The 16,252-nt window shown below is 36.9% G+C and overlaps 1 protein-coding gene across 6 annotated transcripts in view; it reads left to right on the top strand.

The window, feature by feature from the left end:
* BABAM2 (BRISC and BRCA1 A complex member 2) overlaps positions 1-16,252 on the top strand; it is a 190,485-nt gene that overhangs the window by 146,527 nt on the left and 27,706 nt on the right. For 4 of the 6 annotated variants that reach the window (XR_010997523.1, XR_010997522.1, XR_010997521.1 and 1 more), the window contains one exon: positions 1,901-2,055. Coding sequence is in view for 2 of the 6 variants with exons in the window: in XM_068185526.1 (XP_068041627.1) it covers positions 1,901-2,054 (154 nt within the window). In the remaining 4 variants the exon portion in view is untranslated. Of the gene's footprint in view, positions 1-1,900; positions 2,056-16,252 lie in introns of those variants that run through there. The other 2 variants (XM_068185526.1, XM_068185525.1) reach the window with 1 other exon arrangement.

Genomic DNA, 16,252 nt, shown 5'->3' with positions numbered 1-16,252 from the left:
AGTTAGAAATTATCAACTAAAAAGTCAAGTACAAGGACTAAATTATTACTTGAATGCTTTGCTAAAGTTTGTTATTCCTCTCACAGAAATAAAATAAGTGATAAAATACAAAAGTATACAGACTTGGTTTGTCTTAATGAGTTGGTACTTAAGAATTAAAAACATACACTAGAGAAACAGCTTAAGCACTCAGAGATGAAGTATTATATTTATAAGATTAAAATAGAGAATCAGTCGTCTTGATTCTTTACCCTCTTCCATGGCAGAGTCCTTCAGAGACCGAGGCGCACACATCATTTGTGAGGAGAGGAGACAGCGTGCTTGCTGATAAATGGCAAGGTTACACCAATGTTTTTCAGAGTTGTTATTTAGTAATCACATTATAAAGAAGAATTCAGCAGAGCAATCTTTGAATCTAACCTTTGTTAAAGCAGTGATCTGCCCTCAAATTAGCAGAACTCTGCCCATGTCATTACTGCTTAAATATCTGCTGGAAGCTGCTGTGTGGGCTGAGTCATCCGGACTCTGGAAGTTGTCACATGTGGCTCAGACACTGGGTCATGAACTGAGCCGATGCTGTCCTCCATGGAAGTATTTGTTGTATTTTGGGACTGTGGCTGGAATAGCACATTTGATTTAGTGTGCTTCATGACTATAAATGCTTTCACTTCTAGAGCTTGGAGGGTTCTTTAGAGAAAAGGGAGATATACTGTAGCTGATGCACATCTGAGTATTTAGATGTGATTAGATAAACTGAAAAATGAAGGAACTAGCTGGAAGATTGTATGGAATTTGGAAAATAAAACCTGTCTTACACTGATTCCTCAGTCTGTTAGCATAGATTTCACAGGAAATGATGGAATCTCTGGAAGTATTTAAAATACAATTCCATTGCAGTGTTCTTTCACTGTACAGAATATAAAAAATGTGATTTGGAGGATATCAAAAAGTATGGTTTTAGGTGCTTTATAAATGAAGCCTACACCTTTAAAAGAAATTACCATTCTTCTGTTAATTTGGGTGTTAGATTAGACATTTAACATTAGTAATTCAAGTCTGTTGTCATAACTCAGTTTAACTACAGATTTCTGAAGTCTCCTGAAATAAAAAGTAGACCAAGAAAATACAAACTATAATTCTAACAATGAACAAGTAAAGTTAAAAACTAATTCTGACCATGAAAACATACACAGTTTCTAAGTGTTGTATACTATTTTATTGTTCACCAGACCTAGCTGATCATGAGACAGTGATAAGCAAAGGGAACTAAGAGGTTCTGATTTTTATTTTTAGTGGGATATTTTGGGTATTAATGAGTTTGTGGCGTGTTTTTAGTTTTGTGGGTGTTTTCTTGTCTTAGCAAATGACAGTAAGTTGAAATCTTTTCCAGCTCATATGACTGAATCTTTCTACATTCTATATCAAATAATTTGACTGCTTTAGGACACAGACAGCTGTAAAATGAGGATGATAATGCTTTTGATGTCCATGAGGACACTAAAACATATTGGTTAAATCAGATAAAGATAAATTTGGTTTTTTAAAGGAAAGCAAAACACAATGTATTTTATGAAATTTTGAAAGGGAAGATTTCACTATAAAAGTAATTTTTTTAATAACTAAATAATCCTGCTGAAGATTTTATTATTAACATAGCAATACACTAGCTAAGCTTTTTTAAAATCATGTACTGTACAAAAGTGTTTTGGTAAAGTAAAGTGTCCTGTACAGCAATAAGTTGGAATCATTACTTTTAAGAAATGCAGAAGGATGTTTTAAAACCATCAGTTTCTCCTTTTCTGACACCTTTAAACCAATAGGATGGTCTGATCTATTCCCAATAAGAAAAAAGGGGAAAAAAGCATATTTTTATAACTCTTTTTTTCCTTTTGAATTGCAGTTGACCTACCCCTCTACTTTCCTCGAGACCAACCGACTCTAACATTTCAGTCTGTCTACCACTTCACTAACAGTGGCCAGCTGTACTCCCAGGCCCAGAAGAATTACCCCTACAGCCCCCGATGGGATGGCAATGAAATGGCCAAGAGAGCAAAGTAAGTCAGATTGCTGTTTCCTCCTAAGTATTCCATTTGTTTCATGGTCTTTGGTGGATAGAAATTTCGTGGATGTAACTGTACATTTTCAGTGTTACAAAAGCTGAACCTGTTCTTGTTCTCATCCAGTCCTGGCATTGCTGAAGATGAATGAAGACAGATACTTACTAATCATGCTTATTGCATTAGTGCCAGAGGACTGAACAAAAGAAGGCTCTTCCTGCTAGGCTTTGTATGGCACAGAGTGGTGACAGTCTCTGCTTCAGAGAACTTCCAGCCTAAGTAGATGAGATGGCCCCCAGCAGGAGTAACCTGCATGGTAGCAGTCAGTCAAGGTAACTCCCTGGGGTTGTGCGAGTGTTGAGGGGACCCTGATGGGAAACATGTGAGATGGAGAGATCAAGGAAGAAAAACTTGAAAGATCTGGAATTAGGTTGTAATGAAAAGGCACAGAAGAACAGGAGGAGGTAGAGCAAACCACCATTCCAGCATAGGAGGCAGCCCTATCAGATCTTGAGAAAATTATCTAAAAATCTGAATATCTCTTGCTTGATTACTTTTTTGGATGGAAACAGAGAATTCCTGGCTCCTTCCTCTGCATTTTTTCTGCAAGCCCTTGTTTTGGGCTGGGGAGAGATCACTTCAATCAATGTATCCCTTTAGTTAATGATGACAGGGCAGCCTCACAGAGAGGTTCTGTTGCAAGGGCAAGCTGCCATAGGCAGTGGTGTCCCCAAAGCTAGATATTATCCCTATCTTCTCATGAAGCAGAGCAGATTTTACCTGAATGGGGAGAGTCAGGCTTGCTGCAGAGTTTTAATTTTGCAAAGTGTAAAAATGTTAGAACAGTGAGAGATTTAAGCAGGCTGATTATCAGTTGTTCAGTATGTAAAAGCATCAAACTGCATAAATCACAAGGCGTATTGGGATGAACATTTTGAATGACAGTCAGAAGATTAAATTAAATCAGCAAATATGCATAAAGAGGAGTTGAAACAAAAATAGTTCAAGCTGAGTAAATCAAATGAGTGGCACGGTCAGAGACTATAATTTGGAAATAATGGAAGCAAACAACAATTGACTGATGCATTTGTAGATTTTTATACTAATTTAAATTCTGTGGAAAACATCAAGTAACATTTGATTTGGGATTTTAATATGCATTGTAATAAAATTTTTTTTTGGTAGTATTTGGTTTTGCCACCATACTGTTTATAGGAGCACTATTTCTTAATCAACTACGATTTTTTTGTGTGTATGGACTTTCTTCTTTTCTCTAGCAGGATATTATGAGTATTTTGTTTAATAAAAAAAAACCAAAACAAACAAAAAAAAAACCAAGAACAACAATAACTGGAAGCATTACTGTGGCTTTTATTTATGACCATACTACAAAATGCATTTCTTTTGTAGCTGAAAGCTTACAAGTACCTATGTGCTGTCTGCTAAGTGCATTTGCTTGTGAGTGGGTGTATACAAATGGACTTCACTGCCCTGCGCTTGAAATTTAGAAGTATTACAACAGTTCTTTTTAAAAGCACTAAATGTGTACACTTACTATTACATGTATGTTTGGTGGGGTTATTCACTCTTACGTTTGAGCCTCTGCATTGAAGTTTTACACTGGATACGTAATATGAGAAGGATGATGAGAAGTGGGGGAAGACAGTGTGCTGAGATGTCTGAAATAGCAATCACTGAGTTGCAAAGAGACAGAAACTGCTCCAGTTAAAAGCGCTTTGCTTGCAGGAACAGCTAGTGATTCCTGAGTAGGTACCATAAATAAATCTGGATCAAGAAAAATATGATGTTATGATACATGTGAGTATATTTTAAGAAAGATTTTTAACACAATTGAGCATCTTACGTAAACAGTTTTTAAAATATTTGCTAGGGCTTCTTAAAATAGGTTAGAGTGTTTTAACATAACCAAATAACTTCTCATTCTACTTAATTTTTACCACAGACATGTTATGGACCAAGTGTATGGGAATATATGCTGATATGTGGGAGAGCATTCTAATGAGACGTATTCGTTTAAACAACACATGAAAACTTTCAAATAAAAACATTTAAAAAAAAGAATATATGATTTACCCTCTAGAAACAATGTCATTCTACTCTGCTGAAGTAAATTTAGCCCTGGTTAAATCAGAGACAACTTGTTTGTGTTTCCAAATACTGTCAATTAGGTTTTGCTTATATATAGTCTTTTTCCCTCTTAGCAAAATTGTCTCCCAAGTGCTCAGCATTCTTTGAGACAAAACATCTCTGTTTATATTCCTGGCCATTGCTCTAGGGCCACAGGATCTCCCACTTGATATTCCAGTATCTGACCAAGTTCTCCACCCTTCTTCTCAGACTTCAGGGATCAGTGTACTCTATCTTCCTCAGTGGGGCTAAAGACACCATCAAGGATAGCTTTTGCTTGCTCTTGCACCAACTGTAGAAGCATCATCAAGTTTGAAATGGCATCAGTCACAGCTTTCCTCATCCTCAATTTTGACAAACCCTGCCTGTGTTTTCAGCAACTCAACACAGCCTGTTTATTCATGGGCAGAGCTGTCATAAGTTCATTCCAAAGGGACTTTGATTCTGTGCCCAGCCTTCTCCCAAGGTTGTTTTGGTGTGAGTTGTTGATTTTTTTTCCAAACAGATGAGCCCATCCAGTTCCTTCAGTGCAGGGACTAAACTTGAAAGTCTTGGTATCCTTGCTTATCTCTGTGGCCCCCAGCAGAAGTAGGCATCTCTTTTGAAGTAAGGACTTAACCCTTTGCTGTAGCCTTGAGACAATCAGTAGTAACTATAGGCAGAAGCAAAATTAGTTCCCTAAAATGCATACATATAAAAGTAAACTGTATGCATTCACACCTAGAGACCTATCACCTAAATCTAAAAGGGAAATTCTCATATCAGAGTATCACTTTAGCTGGATCTTTTTTATTCAGAGAGAAAAACTTCCCATCTCCTTACTGAAGTTATTGGACCAATTTATATCTGTCTCATAAAGTCCATGAAGTCAAGCCTCTTTTCTGTGTCCTCATAGGCAGATTTTAAAATCACTGGGCTCCATTGTAGCCCACTGATTTAGATTCCTCACTGAGAGATAGCATCTGGTAACTGAAGCTTGCTATTGTCTTAGCCCAGAGGTTGCCCTCTGACTTTATTTAATTCTAAAGGATGAATCAAGTCCTGATTTAATAATGTGATTTCAATTGCCTCCAGATTGCTTGTTTCTCAGCTAACACGAAATTTTAACCTGTTCCTCCACCTAGAAACAGGGAAACCAATAACATTAAAACTTTCTTACAAGCTGTTGAGATGCCATTTCCTTTCAACTGGTATCTCAGGCTTTGCCTCTTGTAGGTCATTTATTTATATGTCTGTGGCCTCCTGCGTAAGCAGCTTCTCCAAAAGTTTTGGTCCTAAAATACAATGGCAAGCCTAAGAAAATACAGTAAATTATGGAAAGTTAGCAGCCTTGTTTGTGGTGTACATGTGAAGTAAAACATCTCTGTGCAGTTTCCATGGGAAAGCTTTCTTGTCTTTTTGCTTAAATAAGCATTCAAGTGTACATAAATGGAGTCTTTAAAGAACGTGCTGACTTGAAGCTTGGGATTTTATGAAGGAATACTGTAAATAAAGCTTGTTTGTTTATACAAATGAAATTCAGTTCTCAGATGCACTCTGACCCAATTTCTGTCTGACCTAGTCCTGCTCTGTAGACTTAGATTATACTTCAGGGGAGAGCAAGTTAAAACTCAGTTTATTCTCTTATCCTACATAAATCCACCTACTCATCATTAAAAATAGCAGGAGCGTGGAAAACTGGTATCACAATAAGAAGTTGTTCCAAGGGTTCATATTCCCTTTTTTTTTTTCCAAGTTGACTGACAAAAAAAGTTTCTGAATGACAATGTTATCCCCGACTAATCATCAGTGTTTGCTGAATGTGGTGTAAATTTTATATATCCCTTAGGGCATTCAGAGGGTGAAAGCTTCAAAGGGCTCAAGTGCTCTCAACTTTATATTGGCTGTTGCTCTGCCACGAGGTCAAGTGCATCTTCAGATTATATGCAGGTGCATTTTGTGCAAGCCACAGCTGCAGCTTCAATTTGTGCTCAGCACAAGAGTGCCATGGTTAGGAAGTGCCAGACTGGTGAACTGGGCCATAGTGTTTTCAGCCTCAGCCATACCTTTTCCTTGAGTATCAGCAAATCAGATTATGTCTGTCATGTGTATGATTGAGGCCCCCACTACAAGAAAGACCTTGAGGTGCTGGAGTATGTGCAGAGGAGGGCAGTGGAGCTGGTGAAGGGTCTGGAGCACAGGTCCTTTGAGGCGTGGCTAAGGGAGCTGGGGTGTCCAGTCTGGAGAAGAGGAGGCTCAGGGGTGACCTTATCACTCTCTACAGCTGCCTGAAAGGGGGATGTAGCCAGGTGGGGATTGGCCTCTTCTCCCAGGTAACAAGTGATAGGACAAGAGGAAATGGCTGGAAGTTGCGCGTGGAGAGCGCTAGTTTGGATATGAAGAAAAATTTCTTCCCCAAAAGGGTTGTCAAGCCAGGCTGCCCAGGAGGTAATGAAGTCACCACTTCTACAGGTGTTTCAGAGGTCTGTGGATGTGGCACTTAGGACATGGTTTAGGGGTGGGCTTGGCAGTGATGGGTTAATAGTTGGACTCAATGAACTTAGAGGTATTTTCCAACCTTAACAGTTCTGTGATTCTAAGATTACATTTACAGATTAAAATATTGCATGTCTTAGTATAATAAAAGGATATTTGAAAATAAAAAGCGACAGTTGTGTTGCTGTTTAGACATATCGGTTGTAGGATGTCAAAGACTTGCTGTTCTAGTCAGTAAATTTAGTGTGCCCTAATGATTTTTTTTTGTTATTTTGACATTAACCAGTTTAGACTCATCCATTTTTTAATTATTATTCAGATTTCTTTCACATTTTAGGCAGAATATCTATTACTATATTTCAAATTCTTTAAAAATAACAACTTCCACAATCTTTATGAAACTTTTGAGCTCTAGTTATGCCGCCATGAATCTCACTATAAAATTTACATGTAAATGTTGCACCCTTTTTATATCTTCTCTTCTTGATAGGTCTAATAAAGGTAATAAATATTTTTTTTTTCTTTGGGTTGTATTTAAGAGGATTTTTTGCTTGTTTGTAAAAGTATCAAGTTGTATTTGCCTGTATCATGTGATTTTTCATGCACATTAGTCATCTTTAAAGATTAGTTTTCCAAAAACCTACTTATTTGCATTACATATACTCACCTCACAAAGCTTTTTGCATCACCGTCTTTGTCTCTGTTGCATGTTATCTTAAACTTAAAATGAAATTCATAAAAATGAGAGTGAGGAAGGAACAAAAGCTAGGGACATCATTCTTCTCTAGGTGTGTGTGCATGTGTTCAGACATTTGCAAGGCTCAGAGGATTCTTTCTGAAGAAGAATGCCAGCATAAGTGCAACTAAAGTCTGAGGTGGTGAGCTGGGTCATGTATTTAACTCTGGTTTTTGGTAGTTTTGCATCAGAAACTGAACAGAAGTGATTTCCTTGCCTGAAATCAAGTAAAGCTGACATTTTGTTGCCACTGGTGGGCCGCTCCTCAGAACAGAAAAGGGGCAATACACTGTGACAGCCATAACAAGAAGAGATGTAGTGACCCAGACGTGTGAAGCTTACGAAGAAGTTAATTTGATTTTATACACCATGAAATCAAAACTGATTTTCTATGAGAGTGTCAGCTGATTAAAATTGTATGGGAAGAGTAGAAAGGAAAATGGAAAAGGCTACGTTTTGTTAAAATACTTAGTGATTGCACTTGCAGTGTGTCCTGCAGTTGATTTACCAGCAAAACTTAATAACAAATTAATTATTTTGATTATATGATATAACAGGTAAAGTAGATAGGACATTTAATTAGAATTTTCCTAGTACCTCCCTTATTTTTACATTGTTCTGCATACGGTACAGAATACAGTACACATACATGGTAGTCGCTCTTCTTGAGTCATATTTTTTATGTAGTTTTCTTTAAATGTCTCCCTGGATAATTAAGTCTGACTCTTAAGTTATGGTATGTTAGTTTCTGACAGATGCCTGCCAGGGATCTACAGTGCTGTCATGCATTATGTGGATTTCAGCCAAGACAGAAGTGCCTGGTATTTGTTTCTGGTCACTTCTCATTAAAGCTTTGACTGTAGGAAAGAAAAACAGCTATTTAAAGATGAGGAGTATAGGTGCTATAGGAAGTGCATAGAAATAAAATCTGTTAGGCAGTTAGTTTTTCTGAGATTTTGTATAGATGCTCTGTATATGTGTGAACTGCACATGTGTACGTTTTGATATATAGTAAATATTCTTTCTGCAAAAAAGTATTCTCGTTTGTTGACAAGAGAAATGCATAGAAGAGATTGGAGAAGTTGGTATGGTATAAGTAGACTATAATAGCACTTTGCTGGAAGACAACTGCTTTGTAGGAATGAAAGGTTAGAATTTAATGTAGGTGGTTCTTGGATAACTGGGATTAAGTGGCGTTATAGAAATACTGTGAAACACACTCACTGACTGATTTGGCTTTATTAGAGAACTCCATTATACATTTATGAAAGCTGCTAGTTCTACATTAGAGCATGAAATTACAGTTAGGACCCTGTGCAAAATATGTCCTCCCTTTCTCAAGAGAAAAGGGTAGAGAAATACATGGGTTTGGAAGGAGCTGAGATTTAATAGCCCAGATAAATACTGTTGCTTGATCAGTTAAAAAATAAACAGCTAAATTAAAATAGTAAGTGAGCTCCATAGTCTTGCCTTTTGAGTAATACTCATAATTGTTCCATTAAGCTAGGTAAAACTCTGCATTAATTTAGCCCACTATCATGTCTGTATCAATAGGTAGCAGTGGATGCCTGTGAAAAAGCATGGCAGAGCACGTAGTCATATTTCCATTGTATGTTCTACCATCCTCAAGGATTTCTTTATCCATACATTTCTGTTAAGTAATTTTACCTGGCTTTCCTTCTAGTCGCTTGCTTTTTGAAACAACAGCGTAACAGCATAAAATTCTGTGGCAAGGGATCACACGGGTGTAGTGTGAATAACAAACTCTGTTAGCTTTTTGCATTCCTGCCTTCTCCTAGCTCAAGTTGTTTTTACCCTCTACCTCTTGTATGAAGAGAGGCAGCAAATAGTTAATCTGCTGATCCTCTCCATAACCTTTGTTTTAGGAGCCTTTTCATGTCTCTTTTGTCACCTTTTCTCTTGCTCTGCTCACTCCTTCCTTCTCCAGAACCTCTCCATCTTTCTGATCACCCTTGTCCCACTTCTTTCTCCCTTTACTGTTTCTGTGATTTTCCTTCTGTTTCCTTTTCTGTTAGTCATGATGCATTCACTGTGCATTTATATGGTGATTTAGTGATACTGACTGATTTACTCTTTTTTGTGCTTCTAACAGCATCTGATTTTGTTTTTTGCATACAGATGAAGGCTAGTTACAGTGTCATTTTAGCACCAATATCTCATTTTTATCTGATTTTCAGAGCCTGTGTTTTTTGTGGTAGTAAAATTATGTCTTTTTCCTCACATATTTCTCCTTTCCTGTTTGTCAATACTGATTTTTCACCTGGTGTGTTATCTCCCAGTCTCCTAGTACTATAAAAACTATCTGCAGTTCCTCATAATTGTACCTTATTTTTCCTTCCCTGACTAAATTGTTTACATTAACAGACCTTTCCATCTTCCTTTGCTCAATTTGCATATCATGTAGGAATATGAGCAGCACAGGTAAGAACACCCACTTCTGTGCACTTCTCATGTGACTTCCCCCTAATGGTATTCATAATTTATTCCTGTTCTTTTCTTTGTATCTTGGCCTGCTGTTTATCCACTTACGGGTATTTTTTCCTTCTGTGGTAATTCAGGGGTTTTTATGCCTTTGAAAAATCTTCTCAAATACCTGTAGGTAAGTTGAGCAGTGTGTGTCACTTGAATTTTTCTTGTACATGTGGTTTTGATAGCTTAAGAAAATAGGAGACTTGAGAAGCACACGTTTGGCTCCTACCTAGTATAACATATTTACTCAAGTCCACTAATTTTGGACTATTTATGAATTTTTATAATAATTTCTATTAACAATCTCTACCCATTTGTAATGTATGGACATGAGATTCATTGAGTCATAGCTCTTTCTATCCTCCCAGACATCCAGACCTTTTTTTAATTGACATCACACTTCTCTGATACCAAGCTGTTTTAGGCAGGAGGTTACAAGTTGTATAAGAGTTCAACTTTCTCACACTTGAGTTTCTCTAGAACTTGGGTGAGAATGTAATCTGGGACTGCTGATTTGGTTGTGTTTTGTTCATTTGTTCGTTTCCTTTTTGGCTGACATTTCTGCATGAGTCAAATAATTTGGTACATCTTTGGAAAGCTGGATTCTGGTATGGCAACATCTTTAAATACCTCCATTTCATTTATTCTTTGTGACTTTATTTCTTCTGAGAATTCTTTTTACTTTTTGACCACATTTTGTACTGTTTGACAAGTGTTTATTTCGAGGGTCACAGCTAATTTGTTCCTTAATTTTGTATTTGTTTTATTCTGCTTTTACCTGTTAGTATAAAAGCTTATTTCTGTCTGGTTTTCCCCTTTGGATGGGTCTCCAATCTTTTGAGTGTTTACTTTTACTTCGGATAGCAAATATATGTCCTTTGAATAGCGAAGAGAAGCAACTACTTTAATATGTTTTATATAATCACAGATGTGTGTCGTCTCATCTGTTTCCTTCTAACTGGTTTTTCCTAATGAATATCCAAGGAGGTTTCTTTTATGGTTTGGTATGTTGCCTTCGGCCCCTGTTGATAAGCTATCTGGCAAAGCAAAGCAGATGGCATGATGAAATCAGTACTTTCACCTACAAGCAAACTTTGTTTTTAGGGATGCTGGTTGTCAGACTCGTTATGGATGCATCTGTGGTGTAATTCTTCATTTTTGCCTCTTAACTACAATTAAGGGATTCAATAATCTCTTAAAGATCATTCAAATTCTATTATTACTACTGTGAGCTCCTCTCTTCTTGAATGTCTGCACTTGTCTTTCCTTACAAGCTTCATTCCTGAATGTATTCTTGCCCAGTCTTTTCTGCTTTCTCTTACTACTTATCACTACTTTCACACATTCTTTACCCTGCCTTTTATGCTTTGAAGCGGTTCTTAGTTGCATCTTGTCTCACACTGACTCTCTCCATCAAATTTAATAAAAAGTTTGTTGTTCTCCAACAGCAGAACTCATTGTGTATTTACATAGCCTAGATAAGATTAAATAATATGTACCTTGAATAAACACTATCTCTTTAAGAAGTTAACCTTTACCTGGAGTGGGAAAATACTGCTATGGCACTTCAGCATCTAGGAAAAATAGACCAGACTTGTCATGCTGTAGCTCATAGGACTGGAAATTTCCTGCAAGTTAACAATGTATTTTAAAAGACTCTATGAAGATTGAGTTTTTCCATGATGGCCTTGGAATATCATTCTCATGATCCACTGATAAAGAAACAGAGTGACCATGCTGTGACCGAGATATTCCAATGCACCCTTCACAGACACCCACTACCCTGTGGGGAAGATGGAAGTTAAGAAAGCAGAAGCAAAATTTGCTATGATCTAAGACCACAAACCTTAATCTGACTGAATGTATTATGTACGTTGTGGAGAAGATGAAGGAAGTGAAATGTTTTATCTCTTGAACTGACTGGCAAGCAGAAGGCATTGATGAAACTGTTTCAAAATGAGAAGTTCATTTTTCTGTGTGTGCTTTGGGACACTTAGATTCACTGTGTATGTGCAATACACCTTTGTAAATTTTTAAATATCTATGTCAGAAATGTGTGAGACATTAAATACCAGAGTCTTGATTTCCAGATGGTTTTAAAAAGTTACTTTCATAGTTACTGGCCTTGATCTGTATGAACTGATTATGTCCAGTAGCTGTAATTTTTATCTGTTATTGTCAGTAAAGGTCCATGCATTTGGGAGGATGTATATTCTTGGAATCAAAATTAGCATCTTTTACAAAGTGATAACCCTACTTATGCTGCTGCTTTAAAATAAACATTAATTGCCAGCCTACATGATGATCTGCAATCTTGGCTCCACAGCAGTTCCCTAGAACTCCCTTCCTTTATATTTTGCTTTTAGTCAGGTTGTTATATTTATGGTTGTTTCGTGCTTTGAACAGATTGTCAAAATTAAGTTTCCTTTATGGTAAGTTGGGCAGTAAAGTCATCTTAATTTTTACAGCAGACCAATGTTGAATTCTTCGCTTTATTTATAAAATTAATCGATACCATAGGTTTTTGAAAATGATGCAAATGTATAACAAAATAAAACTTTAATTTTTATTTCTGTTTGTTTCATATAGATTAAAGCTACCTGTTAATTCTGTGACCAGCAAACTGTTGAAAAACATGTCTAAATAATTTTTTGTACCTTTCTGTGTGACTTGAATCAGAAATGGCAGTAACTCCAGAAAGAACTTCTGGAGGAAAGAGATATTACTAGTAAAACACAGAAAACAGCTTTTGGACATGAGTGAATATTAATGTTTAAACCTCTGATATGTACTTGGTTTCACTAGCTCTGCCACTTCTATTTCCTGTTGCAGTTTTGGTTTGTTTGTAATTTTGGAGACAGTTTTCTGTTGTACAGTATAATAAACTGAGCTGAAAACAACGGTATTTCTTAAAAACTTGCATTTTAATGGCTGCCCACTGCAGATCTCCTTATCTCTTGATGCTTGATTACTGTTCTGTCTGTCCATCAGCCTGGCTTCACAGTCAGTGCCTTGCATAGACTGGCAGGTAGAAACAGGCAAAAAAAATTTTCTAATCTCCTTGTGGGTAATTCACAATAAAAGGAGGTAGAGAAAATAACTAGAAGAGGAAGAGGGATTGTTAAGGGTTTGTGTTTTTTTTGGTTTTTTTTTTTTTTGGCACACATGAAAAAAATTGCTAGCAGCTTAATGGCATTGTGCACTGACTCCTTTGTACATTTGTGTGTTTAGCTAGCTACAGTAGCAGTAATTTAAGAACTGTTGTCTTGCTGTTGTATAAACACTTCAGATGTGTGCTTGGCATCACCAGTTCTGGAGATGTATAAATGGAGAACTATGTAGACATTTTGTTTCACGTAAAAGCAAAATATTTGCTGTAGATAAAGCTGCCTAGTAAGGAAATTATAAACCACATCCCAAAGAGCGTACCATCAAAAAGCTTAGTTTAGAAACATGAATACATGCCAAGTATCGTTATGTATATTTGAAGTGAGAAAGAAATCCTGGAAGGTACCTATTTCATTCTGCTGCTGTGCTTGGATAAATTTTTGTGATGTTCAGATTTGAATGGTGGATGAGAAATGCTGCTGTCTCCTGAGTGCCTTGTGCATTCCGTAATTGTCTTGACTTTCATTAGCTCCTGAGCCTTTGCCACTTGGCACCTGGCCCTGTTGTGGGCCTGCCTGCTACAGTGCATTTCCAGCTAGGCAATCCAAAGTTAGAGTGCTGAGAACTATTTCTCACTTCAGTTTCTGTAACATCTTAGGTGTGGAGACGATACAACCAATCATTTTCTCCTAATAGAGGTGTTGCAAAGGGTCTGCTGTAGAGTTACTCTCCTGTTACCCCATAGTTATCCCAAAGCAGGAGATGGGCTTATTCAGCTTTACTGTGAGTGCTCATGTATCTTTAGCCTGGTGAGGAATGCTGTGGAAGTGCCTATGAATAAATAGACAACATGGTTCACCCAATGCAAATATGTTTTTAATGCATTATATATGGTTAAATTAGCAAAGAGGTTCAAGTGCCTCATGTCTGTGTTCAAAAAGAAAAAGCTATGCCTCAAACGTTAGCATGAGGCCTATTGAAAGAATGGGCTCTCAATGGGCTCCACACTTTTGTATTCAGCCTTTGTGCAGTGCAAGGCATAGAGGTGCTGGAGGAGGGCATGAGCATGGTTTAAGGACATAATAAGCAGTCATATAGAATATGACCTAAATACATACCCACTGTTGCAATTAATGCACCAATTTATTAATTTTTCTTTTGTTAATTAGTGGTAATCATGTTGAATTAGGTAGCTCCTGGCAAAAGGAATTTCAAAAGAAAACGATTACATCTTTAAAAAAAGACAGGTTGGCATCTTTGATTTTGTTCTGTCAGAAACAAACAGGAAATCTTACAAAGTTTTGAAAGTTATGGTAAATACCTTCTGTACAGGAGATGAATTTTTAGAGGTTACATTAATCAAATCAGCTGGATATGCCTGTGTGGTCACAGGAGGACAAATCTTCTCATCTGGCATCCAGAAAGTATTGTTGTAGGTGTTCAGTATTTTCAAAACAAGTTTTCACTCTGTCAAAACAAGTTTCAACAGGAACACAAAAATACAAAGGCACACTACATATGTATGTATGATCCATGCAAAAATACTTTATACTTCAGAAAATGAATAATCAGGTGATGTTGATAAAGCTTGGAGAAGCTCTTTTATAATTCTAATATGTCTATAGTGTTGAAATAGTTTATATAACAAGATTTTATTGCAAAGTGTCAGCATAAAAATACTAGTCTGGAAGGAATAGGTCAGAAATCTCAAGAAGCCTCAATCTGTCCTTCACTCTGACCTACACCCTTCTTAATTCCTATTTTCACCAAATTTAATTGAAAGAGGGGAGAACATTGCTGTTCTAGCTAATTTATGAAAATCAGTCATCTATAGAGTTGATGTTGTTCATCAGGATTCAGTGGATTTGAAGAAACTTGTAGATGTCCTGAAGGAGTTCTCCTAGAGTACAGCAGGAAAGAAATATGGGAGGCAAAATTATGTCATTCCTTTAAAAGAAGTGGACAGTAGTTGGGACAAATGCCTGGGATTCTTGGTTGTATCTCATATAGCTGGACAGGATACAATTCATTCCTTACCTCAGTCCCAGGATTATTCAAACAAACTCAATTAACCTGCTGGACAATTCAGACAATAGAGAACTACTGAGGAGAATGGGGTACTAAATACAGACCTTACTCCAGAAGACTTGGAAGGATTAAGTAGAACTATTCAGAGATCACCATGACTACAGGAGTGCCTGCCTAAGTGAGGTCTATTAACTTTAAAAAGTTTTAGAAAAGAACTGATACATATTATTATATGCCTTGCTTAGAGTAGGAGAAAATGGATGTATTTGTCAAATACACTGGCTGCTATGATTTTAAACACACTACAGATCTGTAATTAGAGACAGATATTTACAGAATTAAACCACATTTGCAGCACTTACTAAACTATTTTACAAGAATTAACTAAAATATTGAAATAATGGGTAGTATATAAGAATAAAGTTGTTCTCAAAGCCCGTAGTAGGAAAAAAACCCAAATGCAAGTCTGCCTTCAGATGAGAAGGAACACAATACATGTGCCTGATGCAGTGAGAGAAAGCCTCTATGTCTTTGTGAAAAGATGAAGATTGTGCCTCAAGGGCTTTAATTTGCCAATAAGGACATTGTGCTGGTAGCAGAAGTGTTGCTGTACTGCTAAGTCTGTTCCTGATGTGGACCATCATGATGATTTCATCCCCTTAGTTTTCCTCAAATTGTCTCTTGATGGAAAAAGCACTTGAAAGTCTTGAGCTGAAACTAATTAAAAAATGAGTGCAAATAGGGCTAGCATGGGTGAATTTGAGATCAGCATGCTGGAAATCTTGGCAGTTACAAACTGAGGGGTTTAAGGGGAGTATATTTTGTGAATTACTTGGGAAGATGATTCATCACCCCATGATGATTGTCCTTGTCCAAGACATAAAAGCAGAAATCTCATTGATGCAATGTGTTGTATGCTTTTTTCCTCACAGAGTTTGAGTCTTGATCTTCTGCTCTGAATTTACCACATGAAGATTTTAAGAGGAATAGAAACACCTAAACAACCCTTTTAACTTTATTACACCAGCAGCAGTAACTAGAACACAATTGGCTATAGTACCAGTCCAGCAAAAGCAGCAGCAGAAATCCAGTGTGTTGGTGTTAGAATGCTTTCACCATAAATATGTAGGAAGTGTTGTTTGATGTGAGATTGCAGCTACATAATTTAAAATCTTTGCAGATTTTCAGCATAGATATGTGAAGGCAAAAG

This window comes from Anomalospiza imberbis, chromosome 3, assembly GCF_031753505.1.
Source record: "Anomalospiza imberbis isolate Cuckoo-Finch-1a 21T00152 chromosome 3, ASM3175350v1, whole genome shotgun sequence".
NCBI lineage: Eukaryota > Metazoa > Chordata > Aves > Passeriformes > Viduidae > Anomalospiza > Anomalospiza imberbis.
This window is presented reverse-complemented; position numbering and strand designations above follow the sequence as displayed.